Source organism: Periplaneta americana, chromosome 2 (assembly GCF_040183065.1).
Source record: "Periplaneta americana isolate PAMFEO1 chromosome 2, P.americana_PAMFEO1_priV1, whole genome shotgun sequence".
NCBI classification, from domain to species: Eukaryota; Metazoa; Arthropoda; class Insecta; order Blattodea; family Blattidae; genus Periplaneta; species Periplaneta americana.
This window is the reverse complement of record NC_091118.1, coordinates 40,184,652-40,207,908: the sequence shown is the minus strand read 5'-3', so window position 1 is coordinate 40,207,908 and position 23,257 is coordinate 40,184,652. Positions and strand designations below refer to the sequence as shown.

At 35.6% G+C, this 23,257-nt stretch overlaps 2 protein-coding genes across 2 annotated transcripts in view; both read left to right on the top strand.

The window, feature by feature from the left end:
• The window catches only part of LOC138692833 (hemolymph lipopolysaccharide-binding protein-like), a 558,083-nt gene that overhangs the window by 35,097 nt on the left and 499,729 nt on the right, over positions 1-23,257 (top strand). The gene's annotated exons all lie outside the window — the stretch shown is intronic.
• On the top strand, positions 897-23,221 carry LOC138695263 (uncharacterized). Its single transcript, XM_069819704.1, has 5 exons — positions 897-972; positions 6,329-6,510; positions 9,565-9,611; positions 12,001-13,468; positions 22,486-23,221. The coding sequence occupies exons 2-5, from the start codon at positions 6,427-6,429 to the stop codon at positions 23,077-23,079; spliced, it is 2,193 nt and encodes a 730-aa protein (XP_069675805.1). The 5' UTR covers positions 897-972; positions 6,329-6,426; the 3' UTR covers positions 23,080-23,221.

The following is a 23,257-nucleotide window of genomic DNA, read 5'->3' as shown; positions in this document are numbered from 1 at the left end:
CGGTGGTGGACCCCGGACTCATTTCACCGGCATTATCACCTTCATTTCATTCAGACGCTAAATAACCTTAGATGTTGATACAGCGTCGTAAAATAACCGAATAAAATAAAATAAAAAAAAAGAATTGCATGAAGCCAAGATCCTGAAACATTTTGTTGGAGAGCCAAAAAACGAGCACGATCTGTATCTGAAGAAAAAGATGACTGAAGGGACTCCTTAACAAGAGAGATTGGTATTCCATCCCAATTCTTTTGAACCGCTGGAAAAGATGGAGGATCAGAGTTATTGGAAACCTCACCCCATCGAACTAAAGCCTCCTACACAAAAGGGATCTGAACCGAATCACTGTAAGAGGGAAAAATAGATTTGATTTTGTCCAAAACCCCGTGCGCAGAAGCTAAAAATTCCGGCGTACAAGTATCACTCAATTTTCTAATACCTAACCCACCAAATTTAATAGGTAGAGAAGCTTGAATCCAACTGCAATCACTAAGAGAAATATTAAGTAAAATTTCTAAGTAATGACGTATCACATTTTCAGCTTGACAGAGGAAAGATGGAAACAACCATATAGGGTTAGTCCGCAAAAAGTAGTTAAATTTTGGAATCAATAAAGAGTTCTTAAGGAGAAAGTAAGATATTTTTCTTTCCCAATATCAATTGCAAACATTTATTTCATATTTTCAATAGAATTTCGATTTTATTTAATCTCGCACGTTAATTTTAAATGTTGTGTCAAAATTGTTTCCACTCAAATAAAACGTAATGTTAGTCTCAAAATTTATTTCATTATTACGTTTTAGGTTTTAACATAAATATAGCGGGATATTTCATTTGTGGCAATTATTTTTAGAGACATTTTCTTTTACAATTATTATAGGAGGCTTTGATATCAACAAATTGTTGAAATTGCTGTTGTACATTTTTCACATTAAAAATTCTTTAAGTAATATGTAATTCGAAACACATCGGGTAAGTAGAGACAAATAGTAGTAAATTTATATAAATAAGCCAATTTCTATATATTAAATTACTAAATTGTCGAATACTGAGATTTTACTTTGTTTTGCTTGGCCGAAATTCAAGTTAACCTCACCGAGAATAATCAACACAATTTAATGTTTGACAACAATATCATAGTAAATTAATACTTCTTGTAAATATATTGGCAAAGAAATTAGCGTTACGAAGATCACACATATCTTTTCATCATAAGAATTTGTGTTTTTTTTTTCAATAATCCAGATCACTTATGATGGCAATCATGTTTACATTTTGTAACTCGCTTTCTTCAAATAGACTACGTATTATTATACATGCATTCATTAAATAATGTGCTATGTACACTACTAAACATTTAAAGTATTCATTCGTAGTTTTCTGCCCAAGGACAGATCTTTCACTACAAACCCAGCATTCTGCAATCTTTCTTATTTTCTGCCGTCCTCTTAGTCTCCGCATATGATCCATAGGCCTATATCATAACCATCTGATATATTCTTCTGTAGAGCCTCTATAATACGATCTAATTCGGAATTTTGTGTTCATAATTTGAACAAATTTACAATTTAACTCAAACTTCTTTATAAAAGTTGATTTAAGAATAAAGGTGACATAGAAACATTTGATAATAATTAGTAGGCGAAATATATAAGTCGTTTTTGTGTTTGCACAGTGGTTCCTTTCTGAAAAGAATTTTAATAGGTTATTACTAGATGTGATTTTAGTCAGTTTGTAATATATTTTTGGTCCAGGGAAAATACACATCTCTTATGAATATACAACAATGGCTGACTTAACGGCTTATGTAACGAGTACCGGATACTTGAATCAGAATACAATAAAAAAATCTGGGCAAAGTCAATCTTCATACTATGGACCAAGATTATATACAATCAGTTTATTGAAATAAATCTATACTAAATGATTCAAAATGAAAATTAAAATGACATTTTCAGAAAACACATGAATCTGAAATGACTGGGCTACTGTTAACATATCCGACGAGATAAAGCAAAGAAAAAAATACTACATCATTATGGCATTGTCCAGAACAATACAATTAAGAGAAAAATGCGTATAGTAAATAGATCCATTCAACACCATGTGTTATACATTTCAGTCGAGTTATTGAAATCATTCTACCAGGTTAAGTGCAATCTAATCCAAACTTTATCTTTATAATTATTGCCATAACCTCTAAAAATGAATTTAATTTGCTACTATAATCTGTTTGATTTCAATTATATTCTACTTTGTATTTAACAAGAAATGACTAACATGTAGTGCACTTGTTACTTACTTACAAATGGCTTTTAAGGAACCTGAAGGTTCATTGCCGCCCTCACATAAGCCCGCCAGCGGTCCCTATCCTGTGCCAGATTAATCCAGTCTCTATCATCATACCCCACCTCCCTCAAATCCATTTTTATATTATCCTCCCATCTACGTCTCGGCCTCCCTAAAGGTCTTTTTCCCTCCGGTCTCCCAACTAACACTCTATATGCATTTCTGGATTCGCCCATACGTGCTACATGCCCTGCCCATCTCAAACGTCTGGATTTAATGTTCCTAATTATGTCAGGTGAACAATACAATGCGTGCAGCTCTGCGTTGTGTAACTTTCTCCATTCTCCTGTAACTTCATCCCGCTTAGCCCCAAATATTTTCCTAAGCACCTTATTCTCAAACACCCTCAACCTATGTTCCTCTCTCAGAGTGAGAGTCTAAGTTTCACAACCATACAGAAGAACCGGTAATATAACTGTTTTATAAATTCTAACTTTCAGATTTTTGGACAGCAGACTGGATGATAAGAGCTTCTCAACCGAATAATAACACGCATTTCCCATATTTATTCTGCGTTTAATTTCCTCCCGAGTGTCATTTATATTTGTTACTGTTGCTCCAAGATATTTGAATTTTTCAACCTCTTCGAAGGTTAAATCTCCAATTTTTATATTTCCATTTCGTACAATATTCTGGTCACGAGACATAATCATATACTTTGTCTTTTCGGGATTTACTTCCAAACCGATCGCTCTACTTGCTTCAAGTAAAATTTCCGCGTTTTCCCTAATCGTTTGTGTATTTTCTCCTAACATATTCACGTCATCCGCATAGACAAGAAGCTGATGTAACCCGTTCAATTCCAAACCCTGCCTGTTATCCTGAACTTTCCTAATGGCATATTCCAGCGCGAAGTTAAAAAGTAAAGGTGATAGTGCATCTCCCTGCTTTAGCCCGCAGTGAATTGGAAAAGCATCAGATAGAAACTGACCTATCCGGACTCTGCTGTATGTTTCACTGAGACACATTTTAATTAATCGAACTAGTTTCTTGGGAATACCAAATGCAATAAGAATATCATATAATACTTCCCTCTTAACCGAGTCATATGCCTTTTTGAAATCTATGAATAACTGATGTACTGTACCCTTATACTCCCATTTTTTCTCCATTATCTGTCGAATACAAAAAATCTGATCAATAGTCGATCTATTACGCCGAAAACCGCACTGATGATCCCCAATAATTTCATCTACGTACGGAGTTAATCTTCTCAAAAGAATATTGGACAAAATTTTGTACGACGTCAACAAAAGTGATATTCCTCGAAAGTTACCACAGTTGGTTTTGTCCCCCTTTTTAAAAATAGGTACAATTATGGACTCCTTCCATTGTTCTGGTACAATTTCCTTTTCCCAAATAGCAAGTACAAGTTTATAAATTTCGCTATATAATGCACTCCCGCCCTCTTGTATTAATTCTGCTGGAATTTGATCGATACCTGGAGACTTGTACTTTTTCAGATTTTCTATCGCAATTTCGACTTCTGAAAGCGTGGGCTCGGGTATAAATGGCTCAGCAGTTTGTATTTCAATTTCGTCCCGATCATTTCTATTTGGCCTATGTACATTTAGGAGTTGCGCAAAATAGTTTTTCCATCTGTTTAGGATTGATGGAGAGTCTGCAAGCAAGTCACCATTCTCATCCTTGATCACGTTTACCCTTGGCTGATATCCGTTCTTAAATTCCTTTATACCCTTATATAAATCTCGAATGTTTTTATTCTTACTATTTGTTTCTACCTCATTCAATTTTTCCTTCAAGTAATCTCTCTTTTTATTCCTAAGTGTACGACTTGCTTCCCGTCTTTCATTGAAATAATTATCTCTCTTCTCCTCAACTGGATCCTGTAAGAATTTCAATTTTGCCTGTTTCCTTCTTTCTACTACCATGCAACAATCTTCATCAAACCACGGTTTCTTTTTCTTAGTTTCATAATAACCTATACTCTGCTCAGCTGCAATTTTGATACTATCTCTGATATTTTCCCACACGCTATTAACATCTAATTCTTTCTCAACTTCGTCGGAACTTTCTAAAGTGGCAAACCTATTCGAAATTTCGACCTGATAATTTTGCTTAGCTTCCTCGTCCTTTAATTTCAAAATATTGAATTTAGTAATATTAACTTGTTGCTCTACTCGCTTGGCTACTGATAATCTTTCTCTTAATTCTCCAATCACCAAATAATGGTCAGAATTACAGTCCGCACCCCTGAAAGTTCGAATATCTACTATACTAGTATGTCTCCGTTTATCTATCAAGATGTGATCTATTTGGTTGTGTGTCAATCCATCTGGAGAAGTCCAAGTATATTTATGTATATCCTTATGGGGGAATGTTGTACTTTTGACAATTAAATTTTTCGATGTGGCAAAGTTGACTAATCTAACTCCATTGTCACTACTAATTGCGTGTAGGCTCTCTTTTCCAATAGTTGGTCTAAAAATATCCTCCCGTCCTACTTTAGCATTGAAATCCCCCAATAAAATTTTCATGTGATATCTAGGGAACTGATCAAAAGTATGTTCCAATTCCTCATAGAAGCTATTCTTTATATGGTCGTCTTTCTCTTCTGTAGGGGCGTGAGCATTTATAACTATGATGTCGCACCATCTACCCTTAAGTACTAAATATGATAACCTGTCACTGATAAATTCGACCTTTTTTACTGCTGATTTTATTCTTTTATGAACAAAGAATCCTGTTCCTAATTGGTGATTATTGTTTCCTTCCCCATAATACAACAAGTAATCTCCTATTTGTGATATGCCATTACCATCTAACCTAACCTCTTGTACTCCTACGAAGTCTATTCTATATCTAGCTAGTTCTTTTGCTACTAATGTTACCCCTCCTGTTCTATAAAGACTAGTTACGTTCCAAGTGCCAAATCTCAAAACCTTATTCGTTTGCTGTGGTCGTGCCAGAGAATCAGTCCTATTCCGAGGCTTATTATAGGGATACGTAACAAGCTGTTTTTTACGGTGATGGGTTGTTAGCCCTTCGCCCAACCCCCAAGCTGGAGGACCACCCCTTATCGGCTGTCCACGACTGCTTATTCAATATATTCGCAGCTACCCTCCATATCTGGAGGCCGTCTCCTCTATCCGCAACCTGAGGACGCGCCATGCCGTGGTGATAGGGACCCACAATACATGGAGTGCACTTGTTATCATAATTAATATGTCATATTACGAAACTTATTCTTCATATTGTCTTGAGTTTTCTTATTTTCCTTTTCTTTTTCTATATCTCTTGCTTACTTACTTACTGGCTTTTAAGGAACCCGGAGGTTCATTGCCGCCCTCACACAAGCCCGCCATTGGTCCCTATCCTGAGCAAGATTAATCCAGTCTCTATCATCATATCCCACCTCTCTCAAATCCATTTTAATATTATCTTCCCATCTACGTCTCGGCCTCCCCAAAGGTCTTTTCCCCTCTGGCCTCCCAACTAACACTCTATATGCATTTCTGGATTCGCCCATACGTGCTAGATGCCCTGCCCATCTCAAACGTCTGGATTTAATGTTCCTAATTATGTCAGGTGAAGGATATAATGCGTGCAGCTCTGCGTTGTGTAACTTTCTCCATTCTCCTGTAACTTCATCCCTTTTAGCCCCAAATATTTTCCTAAGAACCTTATTCTCAAAAACCCTCAATCTCTGTTCTTCTCTCAAAGTGAGAGTCCAAGTTTCACAGCCATACAGAACAACCGGTAATATAACTGTTTTATAAATTCTAACTTTCAGATTTTTTGACAGCAGACTAGATGACAAAAGCTTCTCAACCGAATAATAACAGGCATTTCCCATATTTATTATTTTCTATATCTCTTACAAGGTTTAATTAAATTTCAGCACCATGCTTATCCTACATTTAATCATATTTCACGAGACGGCTGTAGAAGAGAAAATTCAAGTATTTCTTATTGTAGAGAATATGGAATAATTATTACGTAATTGTTTTTTTTTCAGTCCCGGCATCACATCTCTATATTACTTACTCTTCTGCTACTAAAGAAATTGTTATAATTTTTTATTATTATCCCATTGGGTTGTTCAAATACCTAGTAATGGGAGTTGAGTCAGAGAGTATTTCTTATGAAAAGTCTAAACCCGAGAAGAGTAAAACTAACAAAGAAAAGGAAATTGCTCAAGTAAGTTTGTCTAAGTATGTAGTACTGAGTTAAAAATTTCTATCTTTTACATACAGAATAAAGAATATAATTACAAAACAAACAGAGAAATAGAAATAAAATAATACAAGCATACATATTACATATTATTACAGTATAACCACAGTCTAGTATATACAGTCACGAAGCTCAATACGTAAGGAATATGCATCCATAGATAGTTGCTAACTACTAGGATCGCTACTATCGCCTCATTACAGACAATGCGAAATAGTACCTGCACAGTCTATTGCTCCTAGTATTCTCATTAACTCAAGCTTCGTGACTGTATATACTAGCCTGTGGTATAACACTGTATTAACAGGTTAGTGACAGAAACGAGGTACTGTATATTTTTTTAATTTCTCATCTAACTTGACATTACACAAAGGATTTTCAACTCCTGAAACTTCAAATACTTGAATCTCAAATTTAAACTCAGAATATAGAGAAAGGAACTGGCCATCCTATCCCATTATCTCCTGGCCTAGTTGCCGCATAAGAGGCGCCATATTGGTATCATTTGTGAGGTTCAGACCTGTCTTCGGACAGTTGACTAAGCAACAACAACAATAGGTTTAAAACTATGATAAATAAACATATCTCTACCACAGAATAGTCCTATACACGTTACTACATTAAGATATAGTTTTAATACCAAATCAGAATACTTGGAAGGAAACTCAAAATGACAGCATATGAACACATACATTGGATAAAATAAATAGGAAAGAGGACTTCAGAATTTCACACGGTTTTTTGGATACTTTGGATTTCTCTGTTCGTCAGCATAATCATCACAAACATCATCATTTACCATCAAACCATAGAAATCCAGAGAAACTAAACTAAGGTCATTTCGTAGCTTAAGACTGTACGTAATACGTATGTATGCCTTCACAAACAAATTCGTAATGTATACTGTATAGACGCATCTACGACCGAATGCTTAACATCCAGGGCCGCCGACAGAATTACATGTTACCAGTTATTCTAACCATAACAATCATTTGAAAAATAGATAAAATATAACCCCATACACAGATACGAACTTAAAAGTATACATTTTTATTACGTTGAAAACTTTTAGCAAAACTTCACATTAGCACAATATACTATATTCATAAAATATTATTCTTAAACACCTGTATTTTCTAACTTGAATCCAACATCAACAAACAATTCTCCTTGACTTTATTGATCAATTATGTCATCAAAATTTAAAGACCTAGCAAGATCGCTCTCCAGACTAAGGAGCCAAGGTTACTCAGTCATTCTAGACACATTGTTTAACTTAATACAATTTTTATTTCCTTCATTTTGCTGATGGATCTTTCAGCATCAGCAACTGTCACAGGAATTGTATAGAATATTCTAATGGTTATGCAAATATTTGAAAATAAAGTATCCAGTTTTAAGTCCCTCAGACTATTTAGGAGATTCATAGGTTTCAGTGGGGTTGGCCCTAAATTAGAGGCATGAATTGATTTTAAATATTTCGGCTCATCACTGATCTCTTTATTAATATCTTCATAATATTTTTCACGCAGTCTAGCACCCATATTAATATCTTCCAATTTTTTCTGTCTCTCCTTGTGCTTCTCAGCTCCCGACAGTGGGCAGTTAAACTATAACCAGTAACACTTACTTACTTACTTACAAATGGCTTTTAAGGAACCCGAAGGTACATTGCCGCCCTCACATAAGCCCGCCAGCGGTCCCTATCCTGTGCAAGATTAATCCAGTCTCTATCATCATACCCCACCTCCCTCAAATCCATTTTAATATTATCCTCCCATCTACGTCTCGGCCTCCCTAAAGGTCTTTTTCCCTCCGGTCTCCCAACTAACACTCTATATGCATTTCTGGATTCGCCCATACGTGCTACATGCTCTGCCCATCTCAAACGTCTGGATTTTAAGTTCTTAATTATGTCAGGCGAAGGATACAATGCGTGCAGTTCTGTGTTGTATAAACTTTCTCCATTCTCCTGTAACTTCATCCCTCTTAGCCCCAAATATTTTCCTAAGCAACTTATTCTCAAACACCCTTAACCTATGTTCCTCTCTCAGAGTGAGAGTCCAAGTTTCACAACCATACAGAAGAACCGGTAATATAACTGTTTTATAAATTCTAACTTTCAGATTTTTGGACAGCAGACTGGATGATAAGAGCTTCTCAACCGAATAATAACACGCATTTCCCATATTTATTCTGCGTTTAATTTCCTCCCGAGTGTCATTTATATTTGTTACTGTTGCTCCAAGATATTTGAATTTTTCCACCTCTTCCAATTTTTATATTTCCATTTCGTACAATATTCTGGTCACGAGACATAATCATATACTTTGTCTTTTCGGGATTTACTTCCAAACCGATCGCTTTACTTGCTTCAAGTAACACTAATGAACAGAATTTACTAGACAAAGGACAATGAAGAGACGAAAGTTTCGACACGAAACATACAATGTACTGAAAGAGAAACGTATCCTGTAACTTCGGTTTGAGAGAGTCCACTAGCATATTGTGGTGGGTCAGCGGGGGTTTGGTAGTTAAGAAGGACAAGCCAATAAATAATTGAACGTGTTCAGTACAGGCGACGGGAACATAGTTCAGGCAAATACCGGGGCCCTCAAGTGTCGTGTCGGTGAACGTTAATGCGGGAAACCGATCTTCTATTATATAAAAGTGAAATATTTACGTATGAAGTGGTAATTTGTATTAATTCTACTATTGTTGAGTTAATATGTCAAATTTATGTAACAAATATTCTTACAAAATTTTTGTAGTACCGGTATGTATCTACAAATAATTATTCGTGATAATAAAAAGTAATCAGACTCACTTAATCTGACGGGCCCTTATTGCCCACCGGCCCATATAAACTCACCCCTTTTGCCCCCCCTTCTCGGAGGCCCTGAACATAACATTACATGTCTACACACATACACACGCACGCATGCACGCACACACATAATATTTTACTCTCATTTTCTATAATCCTCCGCAATTTAATAAACCATTTCATGTTTCCAGATTGACCGTATAAGGAAGATGTTGGCCGATTTCATGATACGCAATGGGTATGTTAACTGTGCTTCAGTGGCTAACCATGACAATAACTGTAAAATATTGGAGTGTAAGACTTTATTGTGAAACGCCTGGCATTAGAAAACAACAACATATATTTTAATATATCAATGTACTGTAGTTTAATTATTTTTATAATGTACGTCGTAGCAAGTGCATAATAGTACATTATGCAACCAGCCTATAATGATAATAATTAAGAAGCGAGTATGGATGTTTATGAAACGAGAGCAAGTTCGTTTCATAATTTTCATACGAGCTTCTTAATTACCATTTTAGGCGAGTTTCATACGACTTTTTATACTCGACCATATTTCTAACTTGAAATTATTCACTTTATTTGTATCTAACTGACCTTGAGCAATACCTCGTAAATTGTGAGATGTGCGCAGACGCGAAAGTATTGATTTTTTCCGAGGAACAGATGTCCACATTGACCTTGATAGCCTATAAGAACCTACAGAGTACACTAAATATTAACTTTGATATAACATTGAAATTAAATTAGACATTGAAAAACGAGATGACAAATTGAACTTATTTGAATGTTATTTACAATTAACGCTAATTATTATAGTAACAGAACATAATCTTCTGCGACAGTATTGGATTTCCAGCCTCCGTGACTTTTCGCTAATTCTCTTTCGATTGCATATCCGAGAATAATCGATACTTGCGGTTTTATAACGGTACAAAGCTGACTTGTCATTGACTGAGGTTTTATAACGGTACAAAGTTGACTTGTCATTGGCTGAACACCTGTACTTTAATGAGTAGGTGTACTTTAATGACATGCATTAAAGGACTGCTACCAGGTGTATAATTACTACATTTCGGCATGGTCGAGCATAAAGATTATTTAAATCGCACGCCTCTAAATTTCTTCCTTTTCTTTATTTTAACGAAACATTTTTAAATTATTAAATATTGGTTATCTCAGTATCTTCTCTGTATCTTCACCATTGTGCCACATGATGGCGCAGGAACGATATTTTGATTTACAAAACATGAAAGCATTTTGAATACATGTCTATGATTCTAACACGACGTAAAGTTCAAATATATACAGTATGATATTAACGTTGTTGCAAAATATTCTGAAGAGAATGTTATGAAAATTAATGTGTAAACCTTTATGAGGAAGAATATTTCCCTTATAGGTGGCGTTAATAGCAAGTACGTAGATTTCATATTATACCCGTGCAATTAAAAAGTTTGATCTAATGAAGTCACTAACTTTTCCCTCCTCTAATACCCGATTCAGTTTTAATACTGTAAGACTCCTTAGCATTAGTAAGGTCGAGCTGAAATAAGCATCTGTATTCTGCAATTCTGTTACAACTGACCGGGCTAAATTATAAAGTATCCAACACAAAGTCGTTGTTTTCGTACAGATTTCTGGCCAAGGACTTCTAGAATATTTATAAGAAAAACTGTGATTCCTTCATGCGTTAGACTATATTTTTGGCGTCAATATAAGATCTTCATGTAGGGGAAACTCGGCTAATTTCGCAGTACGGGTAATCCCACAGTAGTGCATATATGATTCTACTGCGGCTTTACAATAGCGTGAACGTAAGTTTTGGGAGGCTGTCAACAGGAGGCATGTCCTCTGCAGTGCTATAGAAAACAATCAAGGATATTGGTCGACACCTCTGTCGGCAGTACAGTGAAACATCGAAAGTTGGCTGTTTTTCGTGTTTTGCTACACAGCTGTGAAGAAAGTGAGCATTGTTATATATAAATTGTTAGTTTTATGTTACTTTCATAATGTATTTCATAATTATTTGCGACTGCGGAATTAGCCAAGTCCTATTACGGATTTATCCGCACTGTTGCGGAATTACCCGAGTTGTTCTTTTTCAACTGTAATGTATGTACAACTAAATATATTTGCATTTTAATAGGTCTCTTTATCTCACTTGGTAATGAAAGGTTTCGTCAATGTCTACATACCTTGATAATATTTTTCAATAAACATTTTGATAAAAATATTATAGATTTACTTCTTAATATTGCGTAATTAGCCGTGTCTCCCCTGATACTTCTAAACGTAATGAAACCTGTGAATTTTTCAGAAACGGTGTTAGGTTAAGTTTTTCAATAAAAAATATAGGAAGTCGAAATCATTTCCACAACAAGATTACTACCTCTCGCGACATTAAAACTCCTAAGTTGTATAGCGATTATGATTCCTTTACATAGCCCTCATTTCTCGTGAAAAACAACTGAATATACTACAGTGAATTATAGTAGACTTTATGTTGTCGGCAAACAGCTGGATACATTAAGAAGATTGATTGATGATTCCTTTACATTATAAATTTAAAATTAACATAATTTAAGTACTCGACATATCTATTATTATTACTATTATTTCAGGGAAGACGAGGCATTGGACACAGAAGTAGAAAGACAATTACTCGCTCGTGTAGAAAAGTTGGAAAAGGAAGTAAGCAGCCAGGAAACAATCAAAGAAAAAATTCGAAAATTAGAAGATTGTGTGTCCCAATTATTGCTGCGTGAAGAAGACAGTCGTTCTGAGGAACGTCATAAAGAATCTTATGTGCAAGAAAGAGAGAAACCCACAACTGATGACATGGTTCCTAAGGTAACGACTCAGATTCAACAAGGAGAGTTAAAACAAACAAGAGAAAATAAAAAATATAATCAACATCTTTACCAGGAACAACAGGAAAAATATCAAAGTCAACAATTACATCATCAGGAACAACAAAAATACCCCAACCATCATCTGTGTCACGAGGATCAACAATACTCAAATCAACATCCGCAACACCAGGAACGGAAATTATCAAATTCAGATTCACAAGAGCATCGACAATACTCAAACCATAGTCTTCAGACGCAGGAGCAACTGCCTAACGAACCACAAATACATCGGAAATCTCAACAATCATCGGGGCAGAAAAGACAAACGACTAAATTTTCTCAGCAACATATTCCAATAGTCGTGCAACCCTCGCCAAAAACATCACAGCGACCAGCACAATTCTGCCAGCAACAACTTAAGGCTGCTTCAAAGCAACCAACACCACAAACGTTACAATATTTTGATCAAGACGAGCAATATGAAAGCCGAGAGGACTTTCAGCAACAACAACAGTCTACAGCAGGTTCAAAATATCCAATACCACAATCGGTACAACACGTCCAATATTTGGATCAAGACGACGAAGACTATGAGAGTTTAGGAGACTACCAGGAGCAACAGAAACATACAATAGAAGCTTCGAAACAACCAAAGCCACAAACAGTACAACAGCTGCAATATTTGGATCAAGATGACGAAGATTATGAAAGTCAAAGAAATTTTCAGCTGCAGCATCAACAACCTTCAGCAGTTTCAAAACATACTAAGCCACAAAATCTACAACAGGTCCAATATTTGAATCAAGATGACGAACAGTATGATAGTCAAGAAGACTTTCAGCAGCAGCTACACAAAAAGCTTCATTATCACCAAAGACAAGTACAGCAAAAACGTGATTGTGACCTTCCAGTCAGAGACACGGACAGCGAGGTTCTAGACGCGGATGCTGGCACAACATTCAACACTGCCACAATAGCGTGCATGCCTCAACAACTAATGACTTTCTGCCAAGAATTTGACCTGTCGGATAGCACAGAACTGCCAGATAATGAAATACCAAAAGAAGTGGATGCACTGAGAAGTATTCTGGATCAAGAAAGAAGGAACCTTAAGTCTAAAGATCGGAGGATGGAATCGTGTAAAAAGGAATGTACGGAACTGAAAAAGAAGCTCAAAATGAAGAGAGAGGAACAGAATGAAATGAAGCACTGTCACTACACGCTGTTAAACAAGGCTGTAAGTATTTTTATATATTCCTTTACTCATAGTCTCAGTACATACAGACGTGGACAAATTATTAGCAAAATTGAAGATTTTTATTATATATTTTTACAAAATATGATTCTTCAATTTAGACTACAGTTGACATTTTTGTGTATTTCCAAATAATTAGCCAAATTCAAGATTTGTATTGTATATTTTTCAAAATTTAACTCTTCAATTTGGACTACATTTGATATTTTTGCATATTTACAAATTATTAGCAAAACTGAAGGTTTTTATTGTATATTTTTACAAAATTCGATTCTTCAATTTGGACTACAGTTGACATTTTGGATATTTCCAAATTATTAGCAAAACTGAAGATTTTTGTTTTATTTTTTTAGAAAATTTGGCTCTTCAATGCAGTTGACATGTTTGCTAATTTATAAATTATTAGCTAAATTGAAGATTTTTATTATATATTTTTACAAAACGTGACTCTTCAATTTTAACTACAGTTGACATTTTTACATATTTCTGTCTACTGTAATAATGGAAATATGCAAAATTGTCAACTGTAGTTTAAATTGAAAAGCCAAATTTTGTAAACAGAATTATCATAAAAATCGTCAATTTTGTTAATAATTTGTCCACGTCTGTAGAACATGTCCCATGTCAAAATCTCTTAACAGAGTGATTCGTAATTCATGCAATAGTTATCTCTTGTCCAAACAAAACGAAGTCAACATTTTGATCTCACCCATATCCTTCGGAAAGAAAAGTTGACATTTAATTTTGAGCAATGTAACAATTTTGGATAATGAAATCGTCTGGAAATATGAAGCTTGGCAGAATATTTCTTTCACTTTCTAATATAATTTATTGCGTTTCTTATTGAAATGTAACATTCAACACTACGATTTCCAAGAATTATTCACCGCCTTATACAACGCAGGTTCAGTTAAATCACAGTCTTTGAAATTAAAATAAATCATGGAAAATTCTGTAATTATGTATATCACCAAATATCTTATTAGGGATCGAGTCGTTATGCATAGATTAAGAATTCGTCATTCAAAAATTATTATTCGTATCATCTCTCCAAAGAAACACAACCAGAATGTTAAATATGTAATAATTTTCTTTCAATAAAACACCTATTGTCGGCTGCCGAAAATATTAATCTTCTTTCACTCATAGGTTTTTTACCAAGGGCAGGTACTTCACTGGAAAGCCAGCATTCTTCAATTTTTTTTTTCCATTCCACTCCAAACTTTCTTGGGGGGAGCATGTTGATAATGTTACGGGTAAAGCATGGAGGGCACTTCACTTTATTATGAGAATCTTGAGAAAGGCTAGCCCCAAATTGAAGGAAATAGCATATCTAACGTTAGTGCGACCGTTAATGGAATACGGAATTACATGTTGGGATCCCTATAGAATATATCAGATAAATTCCTTAGAAAGAATCCAGTATAGGGCAGTTAAATTTGTTAAAGGTAAAAGAGAAGATGGAAACGATACGATAAAAGAAATTAAATGGGAAACTTTGGAAAACAGACGTAGGAAAACTAGAATAACATCATTGTATAGAGCAGCACATCTAGGTCAGAAAGCATGGGTAGACATAACGGCCCGGTTAGAAAAGCCAACGTACTATGGTAAGAACGATCATGATTTTAAAATCAAATGTATTTATTTTTATTTATTTTATTGGGTTATTTTACGACGCTGTATCAACATCTAGGTTATTTAGCGTCTGAATGATATGAAGGTGATAATGCTGATGAAATGAGTCCGGGGTCCAGCACCGAAAGTTACCCAGCATTTGCTCGTATTGGGTTGAGGGAAACCCCCGGAAAAAACCTCAACCAGGTAACTTGCCCCGACCGGGATTCGAACCCGGGCTACCTGATTTCGCGGCCATACGCGCTGACCGTTACTCCACAGGTGTGGACAAAATCAAATGTAGGAAACAGAAAACGGATGTAGGTAAATTCTCATTTTTAAATAGAACTATAAATGATTGGAATGACCTACCTGCAGCGGTCTTTGAGGGCTGTCCTTCCTTAAGGAGATTCAAGAATAACTTAAAAAGTTGTGTATCAAGTGCAAATTAAAATTAAGTTGACATTTAACATTTAATTTTTTAAGGTGACATGTATTTATTTAGCCTGACGGGTTACTTTTTTGGTTTGAATTGTAAATTATTTAAAAATAGCGTGTAAGTGGACCTTAAACTAGAAATGTTTAGCTTAAATGTAGTTCTGTTTATAAGTATGCATAAGGGTGTAATTGTTTGTCTTATTTGAACTGTTGTATCAGTGAAGCGAGGTGAGTCAGTGAAGTTATGGTTTTACAGTGCAGTGAACAGTTCCGATCAGTGATAATTTATAGCGTCAATGAAATGTGTTCTATAGTGTCAGTGAAATGTGTCATAGAGTGTCAGTGAAATGTGTACTGAAGTGTCAGTGAAATGCGTCATAGTGCCACTACAGTGTGTGAGATGAGAGTAAAGTGAAAGACTATTGAAACTTATGTAGGACTTATACATAATTATGTAGGTTGTATTGTAAAATTAGGTATTTTATTTATGTTTTATTATTAATTGTAATTAGTGTGTTAAATTGTATTGTGTATTCTTATTGTATTGTGTATAAAATTGTATTTTGTATAGTATAATTGTATTGTGTATTGTAAATTTTATTGTGTATTGTTTATATTCTGTATACCACTGCCACCGGGTGCTTGCCCACTTGCAGTGTAAATAAATACATACATACATACATTTTTCACCTTCCTCTTAGCCTTCACATATGATTCACATACCTTAATATTGTCTATCATCTGATTATCTTCTTCTACCACGAACTTCCCTCCCATTCACCATTCCTTCCAGTCTATCCTTCAGTAGGTAGTTTCTTCTTAGTCAGTGATCCAATCAAATACTTTTTCTCTTCTTGATCAGTTTTAGCATCATTCTTTCTTCACCCACCATTTTCAACACAGCTTCATTTCTTATAATATCCTTCATTAATTACTTCTATTATCATAGGCCCATACACTCCATTTGTAAACCGAAACAAAGATAAATCATTTAAATCAACACAAATATACAGGGTGTCCGGGAAGTCCCGCATCAAAGGCAACATCATAAAATTTGTAGTGTGCGGAGTTGGCTCGACGAGAACTTCCGTAATCGGTGGGTAGACGCAGAGGACCCAGAGAATGGTCTCCAAGGTCGCCAGACTTAAACCCCCTTGACTTTGCCTTATGGGATTATGTGCAGGAAAAGATGTACGAAGTGAAGCTTCGTGATCTGCAACATCTACGAACGCGGATCGAGGAACAGTGTCGTGAAACCACCGTTGATATATTACACCGCATTCTCAATAGCATGAAGTTTCGCCTCCAGACATGTTATGGACTTGGAGACGCTCATATCGAGCACATATTTTAATTTACCCTATGATGTGGGGCTAGTCGGACACCCTATAGTTTCATTCTCGTTACTGGATGACGTATTCCACGTGACGGGGTATCTTTTTTTAAATGTTTAATTTCATTAGCTGTTATATGTTTGTAGCCATTCTGTCCTGTCCTGTGTCAGTTTCCTCCACCTTCTAACTCCAATTTTCCTAAAATCATCCTCCACATCTTGCAACCACCTAAGCCTGGGTCATTCTCTTCATCTTGCTCTACCAGGTGTCCATCAATGCTCGCCTGGAGTCAGGCATCCGCGCAGCATGGCTCAACATCTAAGCCTTCCACTTTTAATAAAGGATATTATGTTTGGTTCTCCATAGTTTCTGTCAGATGCGTTTCCAATTCACTGTGGGCTAAAGCAAGGAGATGCACTATCACCTTTACCTTTTAACTTTGCTCTAGAGTATGCCATTAGGAAAGTCCAGGATAACAGAGAGGGTTTGGAATTGAACGGGTTACATCGGCTGCTTGTCTATTCGGATGACGTGAATATGTTAGGAGAAAATCCACAAACGATTAGGGAAAACACGGGAATTCTACTTGAAGCAAGTAAAGAGATAGGGTTGGAAGTAAATTCCGAAAAAACAAAGTACATGATTATGTCTCTTGACGAGAATATTGTACGAAGTGGAAATATAAAAATTGTAAATTTATCTTTTGAAGAGGTCGAGAAGTTCAAATATCTGGGAGCAACAGTAACAAATATAAATGATACTCGGGAGGAAATTAAACACAGAATAAATATGGGAAATGCCTGTTATTATTCGGTTGAGAAACTTTTATCATCCAGTCTGCTGTCAAAAAATTTGAAAGTTAGAATTTATAAAACAGTTATATTACCGGTTGTTCTTTATGGTTGTGAAACTTGGACTCTCACTTTGAGAGAGGAACATAGGTTAAGGGTGTTTGAGAATAAGGTGCTTAGGAAAATATTTGGGGCTAAGAGGGATGAAGTTACAGGAGAATGGAGAAAGTTACACAATGCAGAACTGCACACATTGTATTCTTCACCTGACATAATTAGGAACATTAAATCCAGACGTTTGAGATGGGCAGGACGAATCCGAAATGCATATAGAATGTTAGTTGGGAGGCCGGAGGGAAAAATACCTTTGGGGAGACCGTGACGTAGGTGGGAGGATAATATTAAAATGGATTTGAGGGAGGTGGGATATGATGATAGAGAATGGATTAATCTTGCTCAGGATAGGGACAGCTGGCGGGCTTATGTGAGGGCGGCAATGAACCTCCGGGTTCCTTAAAAGCCAGTAAGTAAGTAAGTAGTAAGTTTGGTTCTCCAAACATCTCTATCAATTCCATGTTTGTTCTATTCACAAATAGTTCATTTATAGTTCTAGATCCATATATCTCTCTAAGAATCTTTCTTTTCCATACTGCCAGCACATTTTCATTCTCTTTTGTTAACGTCCAGGATTCGCTTGCGTACGCTACCACTGATCGTATTATAGTTTCATAAACTGTCATTTTTTTTTGGTATGCCTAGATAAGATATTGAATATAATCTGTATTGCTATAATAATACTGTTTATTGTTGGACATACTGTCATTTAATTTATTTATTGTTTCTTTTGTTAATTTATGCTCGACCATGCCGAAATGTAGTAATTATACACCTGGTAGCAGTCCTTTAATGCATGTCATTAAAGTATAGGTGTTCAGCCAATAACAACTCAGCTTACAGGTGTTCAGCCAATAACAACTCAGCTTACAGGTGTTCAGCCAATGACAAGTCAGCTTTGTACCGTTATAAAACCGCAAGTATCGATTATTCTCGGATATGCAATCAAAAGAGAATTAGCGAAAAGTCACGGAGGCTGGAAATCCAATACTGTCGCAGAAGGTTATGTTCTGTTACTATAATAATTAGCGTTAATTGTAAATAATATTCAAATAAATTCAATTTGTCATCTCGTTATTCAATGTCGAATTCAATAATCAAGGTTATATCAAGTTTAACGGGATTATATCAATGACATTATTGTTCCTCGGAAAAAAATCAATACTTTCGCGTCTGCGCACATCTCACAATTCACGACCTAGAACAAGGTCACTTCCGATCTTGTCAGATACAAATAAAATGTATACATCTGAATAATTTCAAGTTAGAAATATGGTCGAGCATAAAAAGTCGTATGAAACTTGCCTATAATGGTAATTAAGACGCTCGTATGAATATTATGAAACTCGCTTGCGCTCGTTTCATAAATATCCATACTTGCGTCTTAATTACTATCATTATAGGCTCATTGCATAATGTACTATTATGTACTGTGGTTGCGACGTCACCTAATTGTTAAGACGACCAACAAAAATTAATCGATATTTTAAAAATATGTTAAGATTTATTAGCTACGACGTTATCTAGTGGTTATGCAATTGGTTATAGGGAGATATTCTTTTGAGGAAATTGAGTCTGAGGCTTGCTCATGGATCTTCCGATATTATTTAACAAAAGGTATCATGTAAGGAGTAGGGCTCGAACGTTGTTGACTTAAAAATAACAGAAAGATGACCTATAAAATGACCTTAAATTTCTGAAAATATTACATTAAAATTAAAAAAAAAATTATAATGATTCCAATAGTAAAATACAAACAAAATAGTAGTATAATTCCAAAATAGGAGTATACTTAGGCGTAATAGATGTACTATTGATCAGAAATTTTGTATTCGTCAGATATTATTCATAGATTAAAAAATGCATATGATTCGGTTATAAGAGAAGTTTCATAAAATGTTCTTATTTAATTTGGCATTCCCAACTTTGTTCCTTATTCAAATTTATTCCCAATACTTTTCGATTGCAGCGATATTTGACTAAGGTACACGTACCAAATAACGCCACCTTAACAGTTAAGTCACTGTTGCTCTGGAAATTAGTTACGTACAGAGACAAAAGGTATGACAAAGAAACTTTAATCTTATAAAATAGCATAATGAAAATGGTGATATTATATACTGGAGAAGAATTACAACTCAAATAGGAAAACTTTGTATATTGGTGTTATTAGGAACAGCTTGTCCAATTAACGCCACTATTTCCTAGTAAACTATACACTTATAATTATTAATGAATTATATTTTCCAAAGCAACACAAATTAAACTAAGCAGCTACATATGAGTTTCTGTTAATAAAAAGTACAAAATAACTATTGAAATATTCTTGATCTGAAGCTGAAACACCAGATGGATTAGGAAAATACGTTTTCCGGTAACTCTTTATTTAAAAAAAGAGACAACGAGAGACAATAGAAAGTTATAAACACAAAGCATTAACCTTAGTTAAATAAGAATGTTTTCCACAAGTAAAACAAAAAAATTAAGAATTCGATAAGTAATTGAACCAATATCATCACTGTGCACATTCTTGACATTTGTAAGTTGAAAGGTTAGTGTTTTTCCTTATGTTTCCACACACATCAAGTAAATATCTCATGTGATATGAATATAACAGCAATGAAAGTACTATTAAAAAAATGAGGACTATCGTTAAACAAATGAATACCGTACTAACATAACTTAAAATTTTATCTGTAGACCTATAACGCCACGTGGCGTTAAAGCGCTACTGAGTACTTGATATCATTACACGCCTGTTTATCTAACATCTTCAAATTTTATAGATAGCAAATACTTTCTCTGCATAGGAGAATGTTTAAGGATCACGAAAATATATAGTTTAGTATAGTTATTATTTGCTCAACACACTAAATAAAATATTGCCTCTTATCTTGATATAAGAACAGTCTTTCACTATCAACACACAACAGCAAAATGGTGAAATATCATGTCACTCGTAAATGTCAGCGGACAGCTAGTAACTCATTTCATCACTACATGGCAAGCGAATGCAGGCTACAGTAGTGCACTACCGAAATAAGTTGTCGTTAACAAGAATTAATAGGGTGGCGTTAAAGATATACATGGCGTTATTTCTCTCAGGGACCTTACTTAATTAACTTATTATTCTCAGAACATGAATTTTACCAGCAATCGAAAAGTATTGGGAATAAATTCGAATAAGGAACAAACTCTGGAGTGAACAAGGCTCTGAAATCAGCTACAAGCGTCGGTCCGGTTTTTTTGCCACTACTGTACGTTCATAAGCAGAGAAAGGCAAAAATGCACCAAAAAGTAGAATATTTCCTTAAAAAATTACCAATAGACAATAAAATAGCGAAAAATGCAAAAAATACAAAATAAAAGTAGGCTATAGTAGTTCGTGTTGAAGTGAAACGAATATGTATGGAACCTGCATTATCTGTGATGTCTCAGAAAAAAGATATTTGAAGGGTTCAGAGCCATAGTGGGCCAAGCGCCATTTATGAAAAACGGAGAAAACAAGAGTTAAAATTAAGTGATTGCCATAATTTAACGAAACATATAGCAAGTAAGCTAAAGTACCTATGCACATTAAAATTAAATGATATATCAATCTTCATTAAATTTGTTGTTGTTGTTATCTAATGCTGGGCTTTGGCAACGAAGCCATTAGCGTTCTTGCTCTCCAATATTTCTCTGTGGTGGATCCATCAGGTAGAACTTCACAGGTTATGAGATGATCTTCAGTCATTTCTTCTTCTTTGTTGCATAGATGGCAATTTGGATTTGTGAAAATTCCTATTTTATTCAAGTGTTTGGCCAAATAATCGTGTTCTGTAAGCAGTCTGAATTTTCCTACTGCAGATTTACGTAGGATTTCTGGACTAATTTCTGTTTTTTTTTTCATTGAAATGCTCCATTTTTTATCTTTGGCTTTGGTACATAGTGCTTGGTTTTGCTTGATTTTATATTTATTTTTAATTAGTCTTTTGATGGATGTAAAAGGTAGGCTTGTATTTGTATTCTGAATTAAATTGGATCTTTTTTTGGCAAGAAAGTCAGCAGTTTCATTTCCAGCAATTCCGCAATGTGCAGGTATCCATTGCAATTGAATTCTTTTCTGTAGTTTTTGAAGTTGTTGGATCATTTTGTGACATTCTTTAGTTTGGATTGACATCATTTTATATGAATTTATTGCATATAATGCTGCTTTAGAATCAGAGAGAATGACAGCATTTTGAAATTTATCTATTCTGTATAGCAGGTGTTGGAGTGAGATATGAATAGCCATTATTTCCGCATCAAAATTTGTTGTATGATGTCCTGCTGGTTGATGAAATGAGAATAACGCACACGTAATTCCTGATCCTGAGTTGTTATCGATAGTAGACCCATCTGTGTAGATATGTAGCCATTCTTCTGGTGGGTATTTATTGTTCACAGCTTCTAATGCTAGCGCTTTTAGTACAGGTTTGGAAGTTTCAGATTTTGTAACTGGTTCTTCTAAATCTAGTTGAATGTTAATTGGTTCGAAGGTTAGAGGGTTTTCTCTGCTTAAAATTATTAAATTATGTTATTTACTTAACTTTAATCCTTGCTTTCTCCGTTTTTAACAAATGGCGCTTGGCCCGCTATGGCTCTGAACCCTTCATTTAATCAGTTTCTGAGCTCTAGTGATCAGCATCTAGATTCAATCTAACTAAGCACTGTTTCAATCCAGATGTCAGCCATATCGCTCCACAGAGAGCATCTGAAGTACCTGCTGAACTATAGTCGAGATCAGGACGAAGTTTTGAGAGAAAAACTGACGCTGCAGAGTGTGATCCAGTCAGGAGACTGCCTCATGGCGCAGGTGCTGCTGGACGCCGGAGATGATGTCAACGGGACAGATCAAGCCGGCTTCACACCGCTACACGATGTAGCAGGTGGCGGCTATGTGGCGCTGGCGGAGATACTCATAGATGCCGGAGCAAACCTGGAGGCGAGGGCCACCGGAGGAATCACCCCTCTTCACCAAGCCGCCATGTACGGACAACTTCCCATGTGCAGACTTCTGCTAGACAAGGGCTGCGTAGTGGACCCTAAGAGCGACTTCAACAGCACCCCTCTTCATTATGCTGCAGAGAATGGCTACTTGGAAGTGGTGAAGCTGTTGGTAAAGCATGGGGCAGATGTCAACTCTACCGACAGTGGTGGTGTCACGGCTTGGGAAGACGCCACGAGATCTGGACACACTTCTGTCGCCATGTGGCTGGCACAGAACTTCCCAGAAGAAGACCAGAGGTACTGCTTCTGTGGCCACCCGTATTCCTAAACCTGCACCCAATGTGTCCTTCTGTTGCTGCACATAGTAGATTTGGAATTACGGCCAACATTTTTTTTTATATTCTATGACTTTACATAAAGATTCCTGTATTTAAAATATCGTGTAACAGCTCAATAAACAAGAACTTCAACCTCAATCAATAGCATGTATTTCTCATTATCGTATC

Coding starts and splice junctions, on each gene's coding strand:
- LOC138695263 (XM_069819704.1), top strand. CDS start 6,427: ATGGGAGTTGAGTCAGAGAGTATTTCTTATGAAAAGTCTAAACCCGAG. Junction 9,612..12,000: donor GATTTCATGATACGCAATGG/GTATGTTAACTG, acceptor CTATTATTTCAG/GGAAGACGAGGCATTGGACA. Junction 13,469..22,485: donor ACACGCTGTTAAACAAGGCT/GTAAGTATTTTT, acceptor GTTTCAATCCAG/ATGTCAGCCATATCGCTCCA.